The 23682-nt window shown below is 34.8% G+C and overlaps 1 protein-coding gene across 6 annotated transcripts in view; it reads left to right on the top strand.

The window, feature by feature from the left end:
* The window catches only part of LOC138123069 (multiple PDZ domain protein-like), a 336364-nt gene that overhangs the window by 71880 nt on the left and 240802 nt on the right, over positions 1–23682 (top strand). For all 6 annotated transcript variants that reach the window (XR_011156695.1, XM_069037584.1, XM_069037586.1 and 3 more), the window contains exon 2: positions 6198–6470. Coding sequence is in view for 5 of the 6 variants with exons in the window: in XM_069037584.1 (XP_068893685.1) it covers positions 6465–6470 (6 nt within the window). In the remaining variant the exon portion in view is untranslated. The remainder of the gene's footprint in view (positions 1–6197; positions 6471–23682) is intronic.

The following is a 23682-nucleotide window of genomic DNA, read 5'->3' as shown; positions in this document are numbered from 1 at the left end:
CCACCAATTAGTTTCTGAACTGGGGCATTAACGAGCTAGTTCCGCGTAATGAGAACCTGACAATTACCTTGGTGAGAACTTAAAGGACTAAACCTTTTTAATTCATTAAAAACCACGACAGAGTCTTTATCACAGTATATTTTTTTGGCATGAGTGGGGCAGTTTAAAAGGCGAGTGAAACCAGCGTTTTAGGAGCCCACGAGTTGAATACAACGTTTTTTTTGTTCGACGAGCCCCTTAAAGGCTCCAAATCGCTTAAAATCTTTAAAATTAGCTTGAAGTTGTGACATCTATCAAAATCCGTTCACATACGAGAAAATTCTCAAATTCTGACAGTGTCGAACAAAAAAAAAAAGAGTGCTTAAGACCGCACGACAGAAGTGAAAACTTCTATGATGCTCGTTATTGATTTTAAGTAATATGTACAGTTGCGGAATTAAAATTTCGGGCACTATTTTTCTGTCACTTCAACAAAATCTCTGTAAAGCACCTTTTACTGTCATGACTGACATTCAAAAATTAAACTTTTCTGTGTCAGTCACCCAATCAATTTTGAATTTTGAGAAATCAGTTAGTTGCACTGAGTGTAATTAAATCACCGCTTTGATATGTTGCCTACCCGTTATTATGCCACAAATGACAATTTTTGAATGCCAAAAAGACAAAAACATGACACGAGTAAAAAATAAGGTTATTAACGTAAAAGTTGTTTTAGAGTTTATCATGACATTGACAATAGTGCCCGAAATTTTAATACCGCAACTGTACTTATTCTATAAAAAATATATTATGGATAACTTGGAGCAACAAGGAGCAAGGCATAAATAATTAATATTATTTACATCCAATGCTGTTTTTAAATAAACATCAAAAATCTGTATGTTTCAATAGAAACTGCAAATATGTCCGCTTTTAGAGGTAGGTACACTCTGGCAAAATTTGTGAGGTTAGGTTTGGATGTTTAAGTTTTATTTTCTTGACGATGATATTGAATTTCATAGCAATACCAATACCCTGTATTATGAATTATGATAATTTGTCCATTTTCCTTTTCACATTTTGCTACACAAATTTTTCCAATAGATGAATTGTTGAAGCCATATAATTGAGAATTACCTACGTATTAAATTCTACATTCATCTGTAAGTTTACAATATTTGTCGTGTCTTTATCGTTTATAAAACTATACATCTCGTTTTCACGAGATGAGGTAGCAGTATCAGAACACATATTTTATTTGACAAAAAGTAACAGACAGACAGAAAGTAACCTAGAACGTGACCTGTTCGTATATGTGCTGTGTTGCTTATCTAACATAGGCACACAATTTAGGTTCCAATCGAAAGAGTGAATACATTACCCGTTTTATACAGTGTGAATATAAAGTTTGAAGTAAAATTCATAATAGCGTTATGTGATGTTTTTAAGAAAATTGCTCGGACAGGTCGATTTTATTTCGAAAAATGCTATTCTGTGACGTGCAACTTGTTCAAATTACGTCATTGATTTTGCGCAATGACGTCACCATTTTTTAAAATGACATCCTCCACTCTTTTCTCCTCTTTTTGATTTACCTTCATACTACCTAAACGGTGAATGAAAACATTTGGGATCTTACATAATAATTCTTTTGAGAAATGACATCAATTGCCATGTTCTCTTTATGAAATTTTATTGATGCAATGAAACGTAAGCAGTATTGGAACATAATTACCTACTTAATTAATGAAATTATTCTTACTTTATTACAATATGATACTGAAGCTATAATTTTGAACAGTTTTGAAGAAAAACCCTTGACAATTTAATGTGTTGACACTGGCCAACCACACAGTGAAAAATTTTAATTTACGAAATTTTAAAATGACATTGACGACTAAAATTCATTATTCGCGACTGTACATTAAGTTTTTTGTTGAGAAGCAGTGCAGATATTTTAATTTTCCACATTCAGAGTTCGTAATTGTGATTTTGCATTGTAAAACAAATGATCAAAAGAAGTTATTTTGATTACAAACAAAACAATAAAATGTAAAGTTGGAACGGAATTATACTGCTTTGGTTCACAAAATGATTATTTTCGGCGGTGAAACAAACAAGAATAATGAATTGGCAACTTTTTCTCTGATTTTTAAAATAAACTTCAAAAAGCGAGAGTTTAGAGTGTCAACAGAGAGGATCCTAAAACGAAAACTTCCGAGAAGGATGTTATCCTCGTCATTATAACTAAACATTTCGCTTTGTAGCTTAAATGACTAAAACCGTATAATATCCCTCTCTTCTCTAACAATTAAGCTTCCTGATTGCTTCATTAAGTGTGAATATTGCCGAGTGGAAAACGTATTTGATAATATCAGGCCATGATAATTCGAAAATGTTTCACCCAACAACGTACCCCAACGAATAAGCCTCTAAAATCCAGAAATCTGCCATTACATTAATGGCCTCTACTCGTTCGTTAATATTGTACTTTCGTCCGACAACGACATAAATCCCACCCTCCCAGGTGGTAAATGCAAAAGCCGCAAAAACCCAACAATCGAAGCCTCCTGCTAATTAAAACCAAACAATCCGCCTTTAACGTTTGTTCAATCAGCCTGCAATTTCACCAGCTTACCAATCATCATCCATCCTTAATGAATCACGGCTTTCCATAAAGAAAATTTTCTGCACCGCCGAACAAATATCTGTGACGGTCGATACTGTGCACCCGGATCGGGTGACGTCCGTTCCGGAATTTTTTCCATTGACCATTATCTATTTGACGCGAGATAGGGAGAGTTGTTTACCGTCGCCGTCTTCAAACCGTCACGTGTCAATTAACTGGTAAGGTGTGCCACTCAGTTGCGGCGGCAGCGGGGACCGATCCACCCTCTTGCTCGCTTCGAACAGTTAAATTCTGAGCTCGACTCCGGTTAATGTCATTCAGAAAAGTTGCGGAGTTGCCGCAGATATCAGTCTTGCATTCCTAATTAACACCAAATGAACTACAGATAATTGGATGAGGTCTGCTGACGCACTCGTGTGACGTGCCTACGAAATCTTGACACCTCAAACTTACCCTTATTAAAAACAGATCAAAATTATTATCAGCTATAGCAGTTGTGAAATTGAGCTGCATATTCGACGAGTTGAATGTGTTTCTCCGGTTTCGCGGGTCATATCATCGATTATTAAGGATATCACGAGTTTATAAATAGCCATAGAAGTTGCTTTACTTTGCTCTACGGGCTTTCGGATTCCTAGTTACAGTATAAACATACCGGGTGTAGAATTGGTTTACGAGACATAGGATTTTACATGTAAAAATAAGGAGATCCAATTATTGGCTCCCCTAATAATTTTATGGCAAAATGATTAAAATGAAAGTTAGAGAGAATTAAGAGTATTGTCTAATTCCACTCTTTGTTTTTTTCTAACATCTTGTGGTACTGAAAGAAAAGCAAGAAAGAAGTTAAGACAAAAATACTAAAAAGCAGTACTAGCAATGAAATTTGACTTCTAAAATTATTTGTCGGGTGGTTTCACTATTATTTAATTTTCTTTTGATCTGCCTTTCAAATGAACTCGTACAGGACTACAGGACGAATGAAAAGGTATCTTCCATTAAATGTTCAAACTTCTCTCCAATTCTTCGAATTGTTTCTATGGCTGAAATTGGTCAGTCTGGGAAACCTGAAGCAAATGTTGCTTGGAAGTTTCTTAAAGAAGATCCTCCATAATAACATCTAAAGAAAGAAATAAAATTTCATGCCTAGTAGTACTTTTTAGGATTTTTGTGTAAACTCTTTTCTTGCCTTTCTTTCAGTACCAGAAGATGTTAAAATAAAACTAAGATTGAAATTAGACCGTAATTTTAATTCTCTCTAACTTTCATTTTAATAATTTTGCCATAAAATTATTAGGGGAGCCAATAATTGAAACTCTTTATTTTTACATGTAAAATCCTATGTCTCGTAAACCAATTCTACACCCGGTATACACGTAAACATTACTAAACCTAAAATAACAATCCCAAAAATAACCTTTTTAACTCCTATCCTCCACCGCTTTTCTCCTCCATCCTTTCCTTCTTCTTCCATATCTCATTCATCCATCATTTCTCCCCCTTCATTTCCCTCCCTTTCTCTCATTTCGCTACATCCATTCCACATGTGCTCGATTGTCTCTCTCTGCTCGTAGCCCATTCTACACCTTCTTTCCTCTCTTTTCATCCAATACCTGTGTTCTGTCTCCTCGTTCCCACGTCTAAATCTCGCCATCATTTTTCTTGCACTCTCTCTCCCCAGGTACTCTGGAATTTCCTCTGTCATACACCTCTCATACTCCCTGTTGTATCTGAATTCCTTGATTCTCTCCCTTTGCCTCTCTCTTTGCCGCTTTCACTTTCATCCTATTCCTCTTGCACTCTTCCCTCACTATGTAACTTGGCGTTTCTCTGTCCACTCCTAGCATCCCTCTCAAATATTTTTCTTGCACTCTCTCTACCTTTTCTTGTTCCTGCCATCCCCAGATCTCTGCCCCGTACATCATTATACTCTCCATCATGCTTACAAATTTATATTTAATATTGTAACATTTTGACATTTTTGGTGTAATCCTGGTCACTTTTCACGGACGAAACAATAAATGTGTAAGGAAAGAAAAATGTATTGGTCCTATTGGTCCTATGTTTTGTTGTATTAGTTACTTTTATTTAATTAAGTTTCTACGAGAGACCTTATTGGTGGAAGAGTTCCCCATTAATAGGTGGCGTGATTTCATTTTGTACTCTGCGCCGGACCTCAGTTCTTGAGAGCAATGGACCTGACTTGACCTGACTAGAAGAGCTCTAAGGAACGAATTATGAATTTATTTTTTTTTAAACCTAAATTGGCTTGAAACACGTTAACGCAAGTGCTAAAGAAGTTGACTGTTGCAACGCCTATGCAATTCTGTTGATCTGCTGCTAAATCTACGAATTGATCTTCTTTAGTCTAAAATTTTCCAAAACGTTTCTAACTAAAGTCCATTCAAAAATCAAATAACCACCAACGTCGCGTTTTCCTCGATAACTACTATCGGCAATGCTGTCTAGTGTAAAATTTGGTGAAAAATGTAATTTTTAGGTTAAGTGTCAAATTGCTGAAATTTATCGGGGTTCGTGTGAATTCTGTTCTGGACATGCTTACGTAAAAATAATAAGAACATAATAAATGAAACTTGCTGAGCAATAATAAAACAATTTGAATGAAATTCAAAGCAATTGAATTTTATTTTCAACCAAATAAATGTCATAATTTATAGTTACCAACATAGTATGAAAAAATAACTACCCAGAGTTTTTTAAATTTTACCAACCTAAAGCAACAGGTGGTGGTTTTTTGATTTTTGAATGGACTTTAGTTTCAAATCTTTATTCACTCTCTCTCATTCACATTTTGTTTCTACGAAACTAAATAATATTACGATTACCTTTTTTTTGTTTTAAACCAATTACTTTTGTTACTTTTCCAACTATAAGTGCAAACGATTTTTGTTATTTTCTACGATGAAGTGTTTTGTTTCTAATTTGTAGTCCTCGCTCTTTGACTACACATTTGAAAAAAAAAAAAAATGAAAACAATAAAAAGAGTCATTTAATTTAGTGAACATCAATCCGGTTTTTCTCTGAATCTGAAATTTGCCAACACTAAATTCATTAATTCAATTATTCCTTGATTTTAATTGGAATTCAAAAAATATTCAATAAGTGTTTTATTGCAACATTTTTCTTCATGAACATTTATTACCTTGTTTAAGAATTATTGTGCCTACAAACATATTGAAATACACACATTTACAACTAACAGACGCCACTATCTTGGCTTTTTGATAATTGCATTTTTGGACCAACTTACTGATTGTTTTCTTAACTGCAACGATTATTAATTTGTTCCTCTGTTTTATATTATCGCTACGATATCTTCTACTATCCAGTTTCAGCCAATTAAAATCGTTGAAAAGGGATTATGTGACACACAACAACATTATATCCTTGAAAGTTCTGAACTTTTCTCATTTCATGCTTAAGTAGGTTAAGGTCTCAAGCAACAAAATACCGAACCAATATCAGATACAAGCGATTCCGGGTTGACTTTATACTATCATAATAAAAATAGTTATGGGAGTGAACGTTGTAGATACTCTTTGTATTCATATATTTTGTTTTGTTCCAGGATTGAAGCGACAAGTGCAGCATGAAAGAGTGTTCGAGCGGTTAGAAAATGGATTTGATTTGGAAATAATTTCAGATGAAAAATTAAATGAGAAAATGTTTGGAATGGAAAGCAATTGACACCGTACGGATGAAGATCCAATAACGATGAGACAGGACATGCAAAAGCAGGAACCGATTTCAGAGGATTTCCATAGTAGCACAAAGGATCGAAAGCTGTACCGCACAGAGATGAAATACTGGACTAATTGAAGTCCTCTTCGTCGACATGGTGGTAAGTCATCTGTTTCTTTATATTTTTTAAATATAACAAATTGTTTGTTGCTGTTGTGGTTACGTTGTTTAAACAAGGCATACAAGCACTCACATAAATGTACAAATAAGTGTCTAGTCTCATACATAACGGATGTCTCAGCGCTGTTAAAATGACAACTTACGAGTTTAGCAGCTGAATTGTGAACATTTCAGGCTGACAATTTTAATACCTAAGCCCATAACTAACAGTGGTAGATAAATCTGAAGCACAAAAGCGGTAAAATCTTACAGTTTCCAGATTTCAACATAAGACAGTACGAATTAATGTTTTGTTTAATGATACAATGGTTAATGCGAGCAGCCCAACTTAGTTTATTATTTAGAATTACCCCAACAGATTTACTTAGACATCGTGTTGGATATAATGTATTGTATTTCTAGTAAGAAATAATGTTCAGATGAGCCTGCAGGACATTATTAACATTTTTAGTGATTCTATTATACAATCTCATCAAAAATTAGACAAATCAGGGCGGGTGTAAATTATTATCGGTCATGTCGTAGCGGAATTTTATGAAAGTGTTCAAAACATGGGCGTAGATAATTTGTGGTCTCAAACGCTACTTTATAATAAATCATACCATTCATACCTAATGAATTTGTGCATTTTATTATTATTATCTGATAATAAAGAAAATGTATAAAACAAACAAGAGCAGTGGTATGCAGATTTTTTGCGGAAATGTCAAAGATGTGCTGTTGTTAACCTAGAAAACAACTTTTCGATTTCGGCAAAGTTTGCAGACGTTTACTGTAATTGTAAGCAACAATGATCCCAGAATAAGTGGTAAAATGGGTTTTACCATTGAAGATAAAGCATTCATTATTAATAATTAATTAATTTTTAACAAATTTTTCGAGAGGTGAGCAACCAGTAAAACGACTGTGCAAGTATACGTATGCGTATGAGTCAATCTAGACGCACTTTTCGATAAAACAAAAGATGAGGTAGCACTCTTGATTTTTTTTTTCATTTTGATCACTCGCTATTGCTAGTACTTAATTGTTTTCTTCCCTCTATTCCCTGACTCGCCTCCTAAAGTTTCAAATTTGTCACGTTAAAGATATAAATTAATCTGAATGTTTTTCTCGCACATTCTGTATATTCAATTGTAATGAAAATATTTGTTTATTCTAGTAAATATTTATCACTATTATGATTCATTCAAGATTCATCTCTGGGATTTTTTTTTACTTGCAGAAGTCTAAATGGAACGACTTTTAAAGCTGCAGACCAATAAGTTTGTTTTCACTTCTCGTAAAATCGAAAATCGACTTAGTGGTTGCAAAGGTTACAAGACCGTTAACGTTTCAACTAAAATTTGTCAAGCTTAAGAATAGAAGTAACGTGGCAAAGGAACGAATCATAAAATTCCTTTCAAGTTGTTTCGAGGTATTCATGACATTCGCTGGTTAAGAGCATTTCACGAATGCAAATGAGTTTATTAGTTTGCAAAAAGTATTTGCGAGGATAAATTTCAAACATTTCGAAGTTGAAGTGTTACAAGGAAGTGTGCAGGAGCAAAACGTAATGCTCAGCAATTGGTACAAAGTTGTTGTTAGTCGAGACTTTGACAAATCTCTGTAAAGAAAATTTCACTTGATATTAGAAATCTTGAAATAGTTGTTGTCTACAAGCGAAATGTCGAAAAGTTTAATACCGTGAAAGTAAAATGGAATGCAAATAAAATTCTCAGGATTTAAATGAATGGTGTTCAAGCTGGATCTGGAAAATACAAATAATTTTGTATAGGATGTAATAAAGTTGTTAGCAAATATGTTGGTACAAGTTTAATACAATAGTGTATTTCATTCATTTTTATTGTAGTTGTTGGGTTTTTTGTAAATAGTTTCAGTTTGTTTGGGTTGTTTGTTTGGTTTAGTTTTAGCGCATGATTTAGATTAGGTTTAACATAAAAAAATATAGTTACACCCTTTTCGATTGATCGTTTCGCGTAAACAATGGGTCGTATCACGACACCCTTGTTAAATTTAATCGTGACTCTAATTACCTTGGTGACGAATTCATCTCTTTCTGGTAGGTTATAATTGCATAAATCTGTATCGTTTTATGTTTACTTTAATCACGACTCTAGTTAACAGCAACTTTAAATATGGTGTCGTGATACGGCCATTGTCGTTTAAAGTCGAGATTGACAAACTCCCCGCCCATGAGGGCATTTTGGGAAGAAAAAGAGAAGCACTTTGGTAAAGACCAACAATTGTATCATATCGTGTCGTGAAACCCATTTTCGTTCATCCAATCCATGCCTTCTGGTCCATGGTCTCTTCGCGGTCCTCATTTGACATAAGTCGATCTTGATTTAACGAATTGTGAATCACGGAGAAAATCGAACAAAGCTCTTCGTTTAGGTAGGCTTACATCAACTAAAACTGATTTAAGTGCCCCGGAGGCAAACATTTTTTGGTAGTTAAGTTACTCTGAAGTTATTTAATAATGCTGATCATAATTTCAAGTGCACCAATTAACACTAAACAATATGAGTTTGGATGTTTCATAAGATGACATTGTGTAGCGTGAGTTTAGGGGAAATTGTGGTAAATTAATTCACTAAATAAATTGTCATTCCATGTCAAATCAACCAACATAACTTTAGACTTATTGTCATGATTTTGGTTTATTTAAAGCTATAGAATAATACGTAATAGTATATTAATATAATAATATAATTATATAATAATACGTAATAGTATATTATTCAACAAGTATGTAATGATGACTATTTCTCGCCAGGATGAAGTGATTATTTGTGTGTGTAAAGACGCTATAGCGTATGATCGAATACTTTTATCCTCTAGAAAGCTATGAAATTATTTATTTTTAAATTAATGTTGACAGTAAAAGTGATATTGGCATTTTACACCTGACAGTCTAAGGTTACATAAAAATTCTTCTATGCATAACAGTAGCAGTAGTATGTATAACCATTCTTCTCCCTTTTCCAATTTTATATCATTTCAATTAGTAATTAAACATTCTGTAGAAGTTAAGGGATTAAGGCTAATCGGGATGACCAAGTGTGCGAGAGAGATAAAGATATCGGAAAAGTATTTAGCGTTTTTTAAAGAAACGGTATGACCGATTTTCAATTTTTAAACTGCAAGTGTCATAAAATATTACTTCAAAATGCGGCAACTTTTTACTTTTTTTATTTTTGATTCCATTCAAAAAAATAATTTTTTTTCTTCGTTATTAAAAAAAAAAATTAAAAACCTGCTCAACGGCGCATGTGGGGGCCAACTTCTTAATGGCAAATTTTTTTATTTTTAAATTTTGACAAAAAATAACGCCCGAAACAGAAATATACGTTTTTCTTTGACAATCACATACCGACAATATTAAGTGTACAATAAAGATAAGATTGCACTCTTGCATAGGAAAAAAAAAGTGGAAATACAGGGTCATTATAAATGATTGTACCGAAGCAAGCCATTCCTATTATATGTTATGAAATTTTTGCCGCTTCACTGTGAACTGTCAATCTTTGTCACTCTCAGTGTTATTTTTTAGGCGAAAAGTGGTGAAGAGAATTTTATTTATTTATTTTTTAAATTAACGATTGAGTTGTTTTGCAACAAATTTTACTCTTGCGTGTAAACGGTGTGTTTTCGCTTATTCAAACCATTTTGATCATTTTTTATATGAAGCGACAACCATACATTTTTACAACTGTACGTTGCAGCAAAAAATTGACGTTTCGTTTTGACAAGTTGTGATATTTATCGAAATCCGTTCACACAGGAGAAAATTCTCAAATTCTGACAGTGTCGAACAAAAAAATCTTTTTGATTCAGTGTAAATCGATCAAACTCTTTTGTTAATTAATTTTTTTCATTGAAAATGATTTTCACGACATTTTATACACAAGTGGAATATTCGTGAAAACATTTTGTTCGGGAGAGAAAATTCCTAGAAATTTATTTTCGCAAAATCCATTTGTATTGTTTCTTTCCTGGTTTTAATTTACGTAATTTTACACCTTCCATCGGAGCGTTATAACCCGGGAAATTGGAGTGTTACAACGAATAAAACAGTTCTTCCGTGTTGGAATGTCCACCACCAATAGAGATAATTCCCCATACAGCACCATCCACCACTGCTAGTTGATTTAATTTAGGAATTGAGTTGCTTTGAGATAATTTCACTAGATTTATGATTGGCTTTGGTTCAGCCTCACTGAACACACTTTTTTTTTTGCAGTTTGGACACTCAAATTTTAAATTCCATGCAGTTTTGTAGTCCCAAGATATTAATTTGAAGTACCCCTTCAACTTTTAAGACATTTGTTGCTATGGTTTTCTAGAGATCTAATCTCTCTAAGAAAATGCTGACCATCAATTAAAAATCGGTCTGTTATGGTGTTAATAACAGGATCTCGACTGGGATCGTCGGAGGCAACCTCAACTTCTAAGTTATCATTACTAAAATAGTGTGAATAGAAGTCTCACATATACTTTTGTAACTGCTCAAATTCCTTGTTTGTAACTCTTGATCAGTGCCAGACATGTGCGGGCGGTTCGATCAAAGAGAAAACGTATATTACTGTTTCGGACATTATTTTCTAACGAAAAAATTAAATAAAAATCGAGTAAGCATTAGTAAATATGGCTTAATCGTCGTTGCTGACCACTTTTTGATTTTTTTTGTTTTTAAAAAAGATACAATGAAAAATGTTTTAAAGGAAGAAAAAAAAAAAAAAAAAACAGGAATGTGTCGTAAAGACGCACGATAGAAGTGAAACTTTTGTATTACAGGAAAACATTGTAATTATTCATCAATCACTTTTAAATAGCATATTCACAACAAAATTGTATATTTTAATGAAGAAAATAAATTATAAACAACGATAACACTAAACAATATCGAAATGCGTAACTCATTGTTCCTTTTTAAGCCTCCAAATCAAAGAGAGGACATTATCGATAAATGCCGTGAGTGTGACAAAGACAGAGACACTGCTCCCACTTGACCCAATAGTGTTTACCCCCACCATTTTTCGTCACACAAAAAGGTTGCCGATCAGAATTTCAAGACCCTCCCATAAAAAGTTTCACTTCAAAAAGTAAAACGTTGCCGCAATTTTCAATAATGTTTTAAAGACATTGCCCTTTTCAGATTACAAATTTTTCGCTTGGTTTAGCTAAAAACAGCTAAGTAAATCCCGCGCCATCTGTTGAGCGAGAATCTCACTAAAACCTCATCCCGATTCGCCTTAAGTACTGTCGCGAGCAAAAAATTCTGGTCGTCAATGTCATTTCAAAATTTGGTTAGATTGTCACAAATTAAAAAAATTCCCTTCCTGATTATGCCCATGTCAACAAAGTGTCAAAAAATGAGAAAAAAATGACAACTAATGTCATACAACATGATGGTAGGTTATTTTATGATATTTACGACCGTTTTACAATGGAGCATTTTCTATTGCGTTAAAGCATGATTTTGACGACCAGTTCTTTTTGCTTGCGACAGTACCTATTTCAATTTCATATAAATGTGCATCTAAGCAAGCCATGAAAATCTGATTTTCTGTTGGTAGTAAAGCTAAAGCTAGTGACTTTAACTTTCAAAGTTGTTTGCTCTGCGCGAACCCGATTTGACTAATTTTTTAGTTTTTGTCCATTTTAACATTGCTGATTTCAAAAGCAATGTTACGTCTTTTTACTGATTAAATTAAAGTAATTCTTATTTGTTTTTGTCTTTGTATTTTTACCAAGTAAAGATTTATTGGACATGACCTTCATAAATGTGACTTTTGCAATGTAACTAAATTAAAGGTGCTTTTACAAATGCACAGCTCACTTGATGAACATTTATATGAAATCAATTATACCTTTGCTCATCTCTGCTAACTTAAATAAAAAATAGGTAATAACTTAATAGCGTTCTAGAGGATAAAATTATTCGATGTATATGTATGTATTTATTTGATTTATTTATTCTACATCTACAAACTGTTCCTAAGACGAATTAATTTCATAATTGTCAATACTGTATTTGTTTGTTTTATAGTCCAGTCAATATAAACATAAAAAAGGGTCCGACCTTGCAAAAGGTCATGTAGTTCTGATTTTTTAATATGTTGTTCTCAGCCAAGAGTAAAACACCAAATTTGCAACTTCGAAAGACTTGTGCGCGCTGGGTGGTAGCCAAAGAACAACAAAATTTTTGCACTATTTTCAGTTTTTGCTCAATATCTCCTAAGATATGAGTCTCACAGAAAAAGTTGAACTTACCTTTTTTAAACTAGATTAAATTCGCTACAGTTTGAGGCCCAAGCGAACTTTATGCATGCAGCAGTTTCTGAGATAGAGCTCTTCAAAAATTGGGTATTTTTTCCAAGAAGTGAAAATTTTTTTTCTCCCTACCGGTTAGAAATGTAGGCTGTGGATACCTCATTTGAGGTGAGAAAATTCAACTTTCTCGCTAAGGTAAGAAAGTTAATCATGAAATGTTTATGGTAAAACTGTACCAAAATACAAATGTCAAAAGTGTCAAAAGTGAAATAAGTTATTGATAAATGAAAGCCAATTCAATGAAGTAAGTTGGTAGGTCAATCATATAATCTGGAAAATAAACAGATAAGCTAGGTAGGTAGATTACTTTACCCTGTTTATATCAAATTTTCGAACAAACCTCAAATCTTCAAATGCGATGACAAGTTAATTAAACAAATAACACAGCCTACTATTCAATTCTCAAAATTTTCGTTTTAATCACGAATATAACCATCTTTTTTTGACTTTTTTCAACAAAGTTGTGCCGGTAGGGAAAAAAATTGTATTCAAACCTTGTTAAGAAAGTGTCCTTGCAGACCTTAGGCACTTACAAACCTCGTCTACGACTCGGTTTATAATCTTTGCCTGCGGTCTGCAAGAAACCACTTTCTTACCTTGGTTTGAAATATACTATTGTTTACGTCTCTTATTTTATTAAATATCGTCAAAAATACTCGCCCCATGAGAAAAGTCATGGGGAATGAACTTGAAGTGTATTATTTAGCTTTAAATTGAGATCTGACGGGCAGCTGCAGGTCCAATGCTTCTCTCAAAAGTGGCATATAACCGAAAACCTCGAAAGATGGAATTTGGGAAAAATAAATGAAAACAAGATTTCAGCGCATCAAACATCACGTATAGGGCCTAAACCGATCAAATAAGTTATTTTAACGTAATTTAGTATGTGTGGTTAACAACTTGAAGAGAGTCTGTGAAGTTGGTGGAGAAATACTGTCCTCAGCGCCAGACTTGTTCTGGTTCTGATTGTATGGAAAATCATCGAACACCCCAAGTATGCTGTTTGGAACGGGTTCATGGAGCAGGTGATAAGTGGTCTTTATTTTGATCGACCAAGAAGTATTTTCCTCTCATTCATTGGCGCGCTTTAATTTGAGCTCCGGCGGGAACATGTCCTGGCATATACAAGTATGTTTATCATCAACCTCATTTTTACGGTCCACTGTGCTAGCTCACTGCTGGAGATTCCACGCACATGTGCCAATCCACCGTAGCTTTTCATAAACCACATCCGCAATCAAATCTGACCATAGGCCGGGCCAAAATTTATCGGGTCGGGGATTGTAAAATTTTGTTCTATGAATATCTTAAACTCAGTTGGATCCATCCGCTGTTCTAGAGCCATCATATTTTGCAAATATAAGTGGGCACTCTTTGTGAAGAAATAGTGACCAATTGAATGAAAACAAGGTAGCATTTTATCGATAGTATACAGGTGAAGGTTCTTAATCACCTTGACGCTCTGCCTGGATGAATAGTTTTACGGGAGTAGACGTGTGAAAATATTGGTCCCACAGCTTTGATTACCTTCCAAATTATATAATGCAGTTTTGAATTTGGCTCTTAGGCTTTGGTAAGTCCTATTTTCCTTTACAAACAAGATGAGAGACCTCTCACTCTCACGTAGCTTATTCTCAGTTTCGAATCTTTCTTTCCCAGTCAAGTCTACCTCATCCAAAATAATGCCAGCCAATATCAGATTAGTCAAAATGTGTGCTCGTACAGCTCGTGAATAAGCATGACCATTCAGCATCTTGTCCAGGCCTGTGATTTGTATAAATAGTCATAAATAGCGCCTTCAAGCAACTCCCTGCCATTATTGCACCGATACAACCCATGAATGATATGAGGAGATGGAACTCTCCAATCCTCACAACCACGCAGCCACCCTCAGCAATATCTCTGGCCTTAAAGAACAGTAGTTGATCAAAAGTAATGAAGCAGGTTTTTTGAAAATGACCTTTACTTTTCTCACTGGCTTCAAAAGGTGATATGAACACTGTATCGTAATCAGTAGGTGCGGTGCGGATAAATGAGAGGAAAATAATTTTTGAGCCATAAAAATCAAGACCACTTGTCACCTGCTTAATGAACCTGTTCCAAAGGAGTATACTTGGGGTAGTTGATGATTTTCCATACAATCAGAACAAGTCTGGCGCTGAGGGCAGTATTTCTCCACCGACTTCACATACTCCCTTCAAGTTGTTAACCACACATACTAAATTACGTTAAAATAACTTATTTGATCGGTTTAGGCCCTATACGTGATGTTTGATGCGCTGAAAACTTGTTTTCATTTATTTTTCCCAAATTCCCTTTTTCGAGGTTTTCGGTTATATGCCACTTTTTAGAGAAGCATTGGACCTGCAGCTGCCCATCAGATCTCAGTTTAAAGCTAAATAAATACGCTTCAAGTTCATTGCCCTTGACTTTTCTCATGGGGCGAGTATTTTTGACGATATTTAATAAAAAAAAGGGAAATAAACAAAAAAAAATCACTTCTTGGAAAAAATACCCAATTTTTGAAGAGCTGTATCTCGGAAACTGCTGGACGCACAAAGTTTGCTTAGGCCTCAAACTGAAGTGAATTTAATCTAGTTTAAAAAAGATAACTTCAACATTTTCTGTTAGACTCATATCTTAAGAGATATTGAGCAAAAACTAAAAATAGTGCGAAAATTTTGCTGTTCTTCGGCTACCACGCAGCAAGCACAAGTCTTTCGAAGTTGCAAATTTGGTGTTTTACTCTTGGCTGAGGTCCAAAGAACATATTAAAAAATCAGAACTACATGACCTTTTGCAAGGTCGAATGTTTATATTGACTGGACTATTACTTGTTTTTAATGAAAAAACTCGAGAATTATGACATTACGCTATATCATAGCACTTTTGTAGCCTGCATAATGATGCAAATGCAATTTTGCGATTGGTTAAAACTCGCGGAATAATGTGTGATGACTCGCATTCTACAATGAGTAGCATTACTTTACAATAAACGCATGATTATACTGTGTGATTGAAAATAAAAGGAATATTGGAACGTCATTGTGGCAACAGCTGTCATTGTTAAAATCGGGTTAAAATGTTAAATGGATTTAAAATAAAAGTAAATCAAACCGTTAGCTCGTCAAAGTTTCCGATTACAGAAATCAGAATTGCCAACTCTAGTATGTTAATCATGGCCTGCGATAATTGTTAAGGAATGCCAACTAAAACTTTGGACTGTTCGTGCAGACGAGGTTTAATTTTATTTTTAGAATTATTTGTACTTAATATTTAATTGTATCCAGAATTAATGCACACAAATGGATGATCCATTATCTGTCATTTGGGGTATTTATTTTTAATATGACCACAAATTGAGCGGTTAATATTTTAAGCTTGTCAAACTTTTGTACACAAAAGAATTATCACCCGAATAACATTTTTGTATAAAATGAAACAAGATTCATGTTAATACACTAGATTAATTGCGATAGGTACTATTATGTCCTAAAGATGTGTCACAAATACCTATTACAGTTAATTTAAAAATTATAGAGTACACTTAAAAAATCAAGAAGTCAATTTATTACATATTTTCCCACATGTAAAGATGCCTTTTTGAAAGTTGAACGTCATATTTTCAAATAGGTTAGGTAAGTTTGACAACATAAAACGTCGCAGATATTTTAGAACACCATAATATTGTCTGTTTCATCCTCTGCACGGTGCTCTTCGGGATGTTATATTTAATACTGGGTTACCCTCTGAATCGACCACCATTCTTCTAATTTGGAAAGAATGAGCACTTTCGCGTTTTCGGTTAGATTAGGCAGTTTGTTTGTCACAATTGATATTGATTATTAACAAAAAATTGTAAGTGTATTTTACACTATAGAAAATTAGGTGTACTCTATAATTTTGAAATTAACTGTACATACCTTAAAGAATCCAAGTCTTTTAACAATTTAAAAATATTTTGGCTGTAGAATCTGCTCTTCAGATGCAGATCAATGTCCTTTTGTTTTACCAGAAAAACTGGGTTGTTGCATTTAAGAGGAGTAAAAAAGTTAAAGACGAGCAGAGAGCTGGAAGAGCGATTTTTCATTCAACAACAGAAAACGTCGATGTTGTCCATTATATGATTTTGTAAGTAGATGAATCGTTATAAAACGAATATCAGAGACTTTGAAGTCTTTGAACATCTTATGTGAACGCGTTTTTCATGCCATTGACAACGAATTGAATGTTAATCAACAGCAACTGAGAAAGATAGAGATCAAATAAATGTCAAAAGAATGGAACCGTGCTGATTTTTAACTCAAAAAGATGTGGAAGAAGAAAGGAAGATCGATGACGGCAGATTATTACTATTTTTTGTTAACAAAACTTTGAACCAAAAGTGTAGAAACACGTCATGAAAAATATTGTCAAAGCACTTTTTTTTTGCCTGTTGCTTTGCAAAAACTCAGACCTAGCCCTTTCGGATTATTACCTATTTTCAAAATTCAAGAAAGAAAAAACGTTAAAATACGGCGTGATCAAGAATGACTGAATCTGTTGGTAACAATGAAATTTGACAAATTTTAAATTTACCATTAAAGGTTCATTTTTGTAATATGTAGTATAAACATAACCGGCATAACCAAAATAGTAATTTTTGTCGAGACTTCAAACTCATTCGAATGCGCCAACAAAACAATCATCTTGCGCACGAAATACAAACACTATTTTTTCTACAACCGCTTTTTAAACCTTTGCTAATAAAATTCGTACTTCAAAGTTTTCATCGGGCATTAAAGCCATTCTTTCTTTTCTTCCTTTTTGCAACAAATTTCACAAAACTTCTGACAGTATTTTTGTTATTTATCTCAACACCATGACGACGTAGGTATAATTGTCCCACCGCCTTTCATTACAAAATTTTTATAAACATAAATAACAATTAAAAAACGAAATTTAAAGGCTGAAGGTGGAAATAAAAGTTTGTATGCAACTCGCTTAGCAATTAATCTTTACTGGGCTTACTGGCTTATGGAGACTCGTTCCTTACGTCACTCGTCCAATAAGTGCCAGGTCGCCCGTAAAGATTAATTTACTAAGCTCGTCACATAAATAACTATTTTTTCACTACTAGTAATAAAGTCAAGCGTTATCGGTTGTCATAGAACACTGAGAAGTTTCGTTTTTCTACGTTAGCTCAGTGACAGGTAAATAATTTTTCATTATTAACCAGTGGTGAATAATGGAACAACCGTCACCTAGCAACGAAAGATTGTCCTCTATTTCATTGGTTAACGTAGACGATCTTCATACCAACTGTCAAGAAATGACAAAGGGTTTTAACGTATCTAGTAGTGAAAAAAATAGTATATAAACCATGGTGGAGAAGTCCCTTATAGCCTTCGCGCCTTACAACCCTCGGCGCGCCTCGGGCTATAATCTTGGCGCTCTGGCTATAATCATGAACTTCTTCATCTTGGTGTATATGTTACGTATGATGTCGATATTGAAGTTCTCGAAGGACCGTTTTAGTTTGTTTAAGGTATAAACGTTTGCCAAAGGGCCGTGAATTGAAACGACGTGTTGTTTCGTGAGATGTTTAATGTTATCTGTTCCTTATCTGTTTGTTCTTACAAAAAACTTACTAGCAAAAAAGGAGCTGACCTGCTGCAGGTAGGAACGATACCGGCTAATAAAGTCGATATGAAAAATTTAACATGAGCTCAACCATGCCGCCCGCGTTGAACTATTTAGAATAGTTTAACAAAAATTGAAATTCTATTGTTACATGGTGTAAACAATTTTAAATTAAAGAAAATTCTACTAGCTATAAACAATATGGTACAAATTCAGTAGCACTTTACACAATGGATTGCACATTGTTTTCTTGTTATTTACAACTCTCACTTCACTGCACTTTGTCGTCAGCCTCTTCGTGGTTGTTGTCCATGGGCAGGATGGAGATTCTGTTCACCGCTCGTTTCAGGATGCCGGAAGTTGTTTTTATGGAAACAACTCGAGTGATTCCATCTTTGCCTGGATGAAGTTGGATTATCCTACCGAGAAGCCACTGTTGAGGAGGGAGGTTGTCTTCGTTGATGAGGACCATTGATCCTGGCTGTATTGTGGCTGGTGGTCGATTCCATTTTGACCGTTGTTGCAATGACGTCAAATATTCGTTACGCCAACGAGTCCAAAAATGCTGACGAACTTGTTCAATGTACTGCCAGCGTGATAGACGGTTTTTTGGCAGTGATGACAGGTTCGGTTCTACTGGAGCCATCAGTGGTTCTCCAACCAAGAAGTGCCCGGGTGTTAGGACCAGGAGGTCGTTAGGATCGTTCGAGGCGGGACATAAAGGTCTGGAGTTAAGGCAAGCCTCGATTCTTGCTAAGACCGTATACATTTCTTCAAAATTAAGACTCGTATCGCCTACCACGCGTTTAAAATGTCGTTTGACGGACTTAACGTTGGCTTCCCATAAGCCACCGAATGTGGGAGAACGTGGTGGAATAAAGTGCCATGAAATATTGCACGGTGTCAAGGCATCGGTAACATTTTGAAAGTTAACTGATTTAAAAAAGTTGCATAACTCTTTATCGGCGCCCTTAAAGTTCGTTGCATTATCCGAAAAGAGATCGGTGACATGACCACGTCTCGAAATAAAGCGTTTTAATGCTGCTAAAATGATTCCGATGTTAAATTTCCAACCAATTCTAAATGAATTGCTTTGGTCACAACGCAAATAAACAGTGCTATGTAAGCTTTCGTTTTTCTCAGTTTTCCACGACCACTTCCTTCCTTTAAAATTCCTTTATTAAAATAGGACCTATGTAGTCGATGCCGGTTTTGACAAAAGGTCGTGCTGGTTCGAGCCTTTGTCTTGGTAAATCGCCCATAGTTTGGTTGAAAGATTTTGGCTGAGCGCGAAAACATTTTATACATTTATGTAAAATATTCCAAACTATGTTACGACCCGAAATAATCCAAAATTTTTGTCTTAGGGACGTTAATGTGGCTTGAGCGCCGGCGTGGAGCTGTCTTTCATGTTCCTGAATTATTAATAACCTTGTTACATGGTGTTTGGCCGGCAATATTAAAGGATATTTTTTATCATAGGTGACTGATGAATGTTTGATACGTCCATCTACTCTAATAAGGCCGTCTTCATCTAGGATCGGGTTTAACAAATATAGACAGCTTTGTCTTTTGACGTACTTATTTTCGCTCAAAGCCTTTAACTCTGGTTTGAATGAATCACGTTGAATTAATTTGATAATTGCTATTTGAGCATCATTTAGTTCCGACGCCGTTAGAGGACCAGTGAGCTTAGAGTTTTTGTTTCGACAGTTATGTGCAACTGTTTTTATAAATGCCACTACTCTCTGTAATTTTATAAATCTTGAAAAATTTGTTAAAAATTCATCCTCTTTGACGTTCGTAAACAAAATTTTGTTTGTTGATTTTCGTTTTTCCGGTATATTTTCCGAATCGAAATTAACCGAGGATTTAGGCCATTTATTTTCCGGCAACCTTAACCACTCGGGGCCGTGCCACCAAAGATCGTTTGTCTTTAATTGATTAGATGACATACCTCTAGAGACAATGTCTGCGGGGTTATATTTTGTGCTAATGTGCCTCCACTCATTTAATTCTGACAAGGACTGTATTTCGCTTACGCGATTAGCTACAAAAACGTTCCATGTGTTTGGAGGTGCCGCAATCCAGGATAAAACTATGGAAGAGTCCGTCCAAAAATATCGTTGATCAATATTTAAATTTAAAATTGGTAAAACCCTTTGCATTAAACGTACTAAAAGTAAACTGCCACATAATTCTAGACGTGGTATTGTTAATGTCTTTAATGGGGCTACTCTTGATTTACTGCACAAAAGATTTGTTGAACCGTTACCATACGAATCGACGCTTCTTATAAAAATAGTCGCTCCGTAAGCTGATTGTGAGCTGTCGCAAAAACCGTGTATTTCAAACTTTACTACAGGAAACAGGGTTAAAATTTTTCTGTTAACTTTAATATTGTTTACATTCATTAAATCTGAAATAAATTGGGTCCACATTTGATGCAACTCGTCTGGTACTCTCTCATCCCAAGAAAGTCTCAAACTCCACATTTTTTGCAATATGAGTTTAGCTTTAATTATAATTGGTGAAATTAAACCCAATGGGTCCCATAAGTGCGCAATGACTGATAACATTAATCTTTTTGTTGCGGTTTCGTTTTTGTACTTTAGATTGACTTGATATGTAAGCAAATCCTTATTGTAATCCCAAACAACACCTAGGGTTTTTGTTTGTTGGTCATCACTTAGATCAATTGGTTTTTCATTGTTTTGTGCTGAAGACATTAATTCTACACTGGTTGACGCCCATTTGGACATTTCAAATCCAGCTTTGTTTAAAATGTGATTGATTTCTTGTTTTAATTTGGTGGCTTCTTGCACAGAAGATGCTCCAGTAAGCAAATCATCCATGTAAAAGTCACGCAATATGATTTCACTCGCCGTTGGAAAATGATCCTTTTCTTCGAGCGCGGCTTGCTGCAGACAGCGTACCGCCAAAAATGGTGCACAGGTCGTACCGTACGTTACTGTTAATAAGCGATAAGTTAAAATAGGATCTTCCGGATTTTCTCGCCATAGAATTCTTTGATACTCGCAGTGCTCGGGATCAACTTTAATTTGTCGATACATTTTAACTATATCACCGGTAAACGCTACTTCAAATGTACGGAATCGAGTTAATATTGAGAACAAGTCTTGTTGGATTGTGGGTCCCGTACAAAGAATATTATTTAAGCTTTTGCCGTTGGATGTTTTTGCACTCGCGTCAAAAACTACTCTGAGTTTACCTGACGATTGTTTGAATACTTCGTGATGCGGCAAATAGCAACCGAAGTTATTGTTTGCGTAATCGTTTGGAACTAATTCCATATGGTTTAACCAGAGGTATTCGTTTATGAACTTGGAGTACTCGAGTTTCAATAATGGTTGGTTTTTAAATTTGTGCTCGAGGGAATGTAACCGTTTTATCGCTAATTCTTTTGAAGAACCGAGTTCGTTATTTTCTTTAACGAACGGCAATTTGACAATAAACCTTCCCTGATAACCACATTTGTGGTTACTTAAGAAGTGTGTTTCGCACAAATCTTCTTGTGGTGACCAGTTACTTTTTGATTTGTATTCTTCAATTTCCCAAAATTTTTGAAGTTGGCTTTCGACTGTGTTGTTCGTAATCAAGGTTACGTTACTGACGTTTGTTAGCGAGTTTTTCGAGATTTCGCCGCCAACCAACCAGCCGAGAGATGTTTCTATCAGGTGGGGTTGTCCCGGTGCTGATATTTTTCCTGAACCTAATAATTTCCAGAAGAGTCCGGCCCCAAGTAGTAAGTCTATTGGAAATGGTTTATAGAAATTGGGGTCCGCTAACTGAATATCTTCCGGAATGTTATTGTTTAAATTCTTTACAGAATACTCAGGAATATTTCCAGTGATTTTTGGTAAAACTAAACACGAAATTTCTGACGAAAACGTATTTACTCGCGATTTGATTGTTACCGTAGTTGATTGCTTTGAAGTGATAATTTTTTGATTTATTCCTTGTATGGAAATATTATTGTTACTCAACTTCAAATTTAATTTTTTCGCTAAAGATTCCGTTATTATGTTGCTTTGTGAACCTACGTCCAGCAAGGCACGACATTCATGGAAATTATTTTTATCGTTTTTGACATAAATTAATGCCGTCGAAAGCAAAACGACCTTCTGTGGTCCGTTACCCTTTTTCAGTTCGTTCACTCGAGGAGTTGCTAAATTACACGTTCCTTGTTCAATTGAATTTAGGACAACGTCTTGTTGGTGAAGAAGACTGTTATGGTTTTGATGGCAATATTTGCATTTGAATTTAGACCTACAATCCGCTGTTGAATGATTCGGTCTTAAACAATTTTTACACAAATTTCTGTTATTAACGTTTTGAATTTTGTCATGGTGCGAGAGATCCAAAAATTCTGCACATTTGTTAATTGTATGGGTAGGATTTTTGCAGTAATAACATGAAAACTGTTTGTTATCTTCCTAAATCTGAGTCGCTGAGCATGCTTTGGTGTCTTTACTCGCGTTGGGATTGCATTTTGATGAAGTGGGCTGTTTACTCACATTGAATTTGTTTAAATTTTCTAGAGCTTCTAGAGTTAGACATCTTTGTTCTAAAAATTCGATTAAGCTAGTTAATGCTGGAACTTCAGTTTTTAATTTGGACTGCCATTCCCGATTCGTTCCGTAATCTAATTTTTCGATTATTATCGGCACTAATAAGGCATCCCATTTGTCCGTTGGTTGTTTCAAAATTTTTAACGCTTCTATATTAGTGTTGACATTATTGATTAATTGTCTCAATGCCGTATTTGAGGCTTTCGAAATTTTGTGAATTGATAAAATTGAATTGACATGTTCTTGAACGATTAATCGAAGATTGTTGTATCGTTTTTCGAGAAGCTCCCACGCTACTTGGTAGTTACCTGACGAAATTGATAATGCTTCTACTGTACTGAAAGCATCTCCCTTTAAACATGATTTCAAATAATGGAATTTTTGACAATTATTTAAATCCGTTCTCGTATGTATTAAAGTTTGAAACGTGTCGTGGAAACTAGTCCAGTTTGAATAGTTTCCGGAAAAGCTTGGTAGATTTAGATCCGGTAGTTTTACCGATACTTCTGATGGCGTTACTACTGGTTGTGATCCGTTTTCCGACGCGATGGATTGTTTATCTACAAATTTAGCTATTTTTGCTAATAAATTGTAATAAAGAGTTTCAAAATTGATCCATTCGGTTGCAACTGCTTTGCTTTG

This window comes from Tenebrio molitor, chromosome 2, assembly GCF_963966145.1.
Source record: "Tenebrio molitor chromosome 2, icTenMoli1.1, whole genome shotgun sequence".
Lineage (NCBI taxonomy): Eukaryota > Metazoa > Arthropoda > Insecta > Coleoptera > Tenebrionidae > Tenebrio > Tenebrio molitor.
Note: the sequence above shows the minus strand (reverse complement) of the source record. Positions and strands in the feature narration are given on the sequence as shown.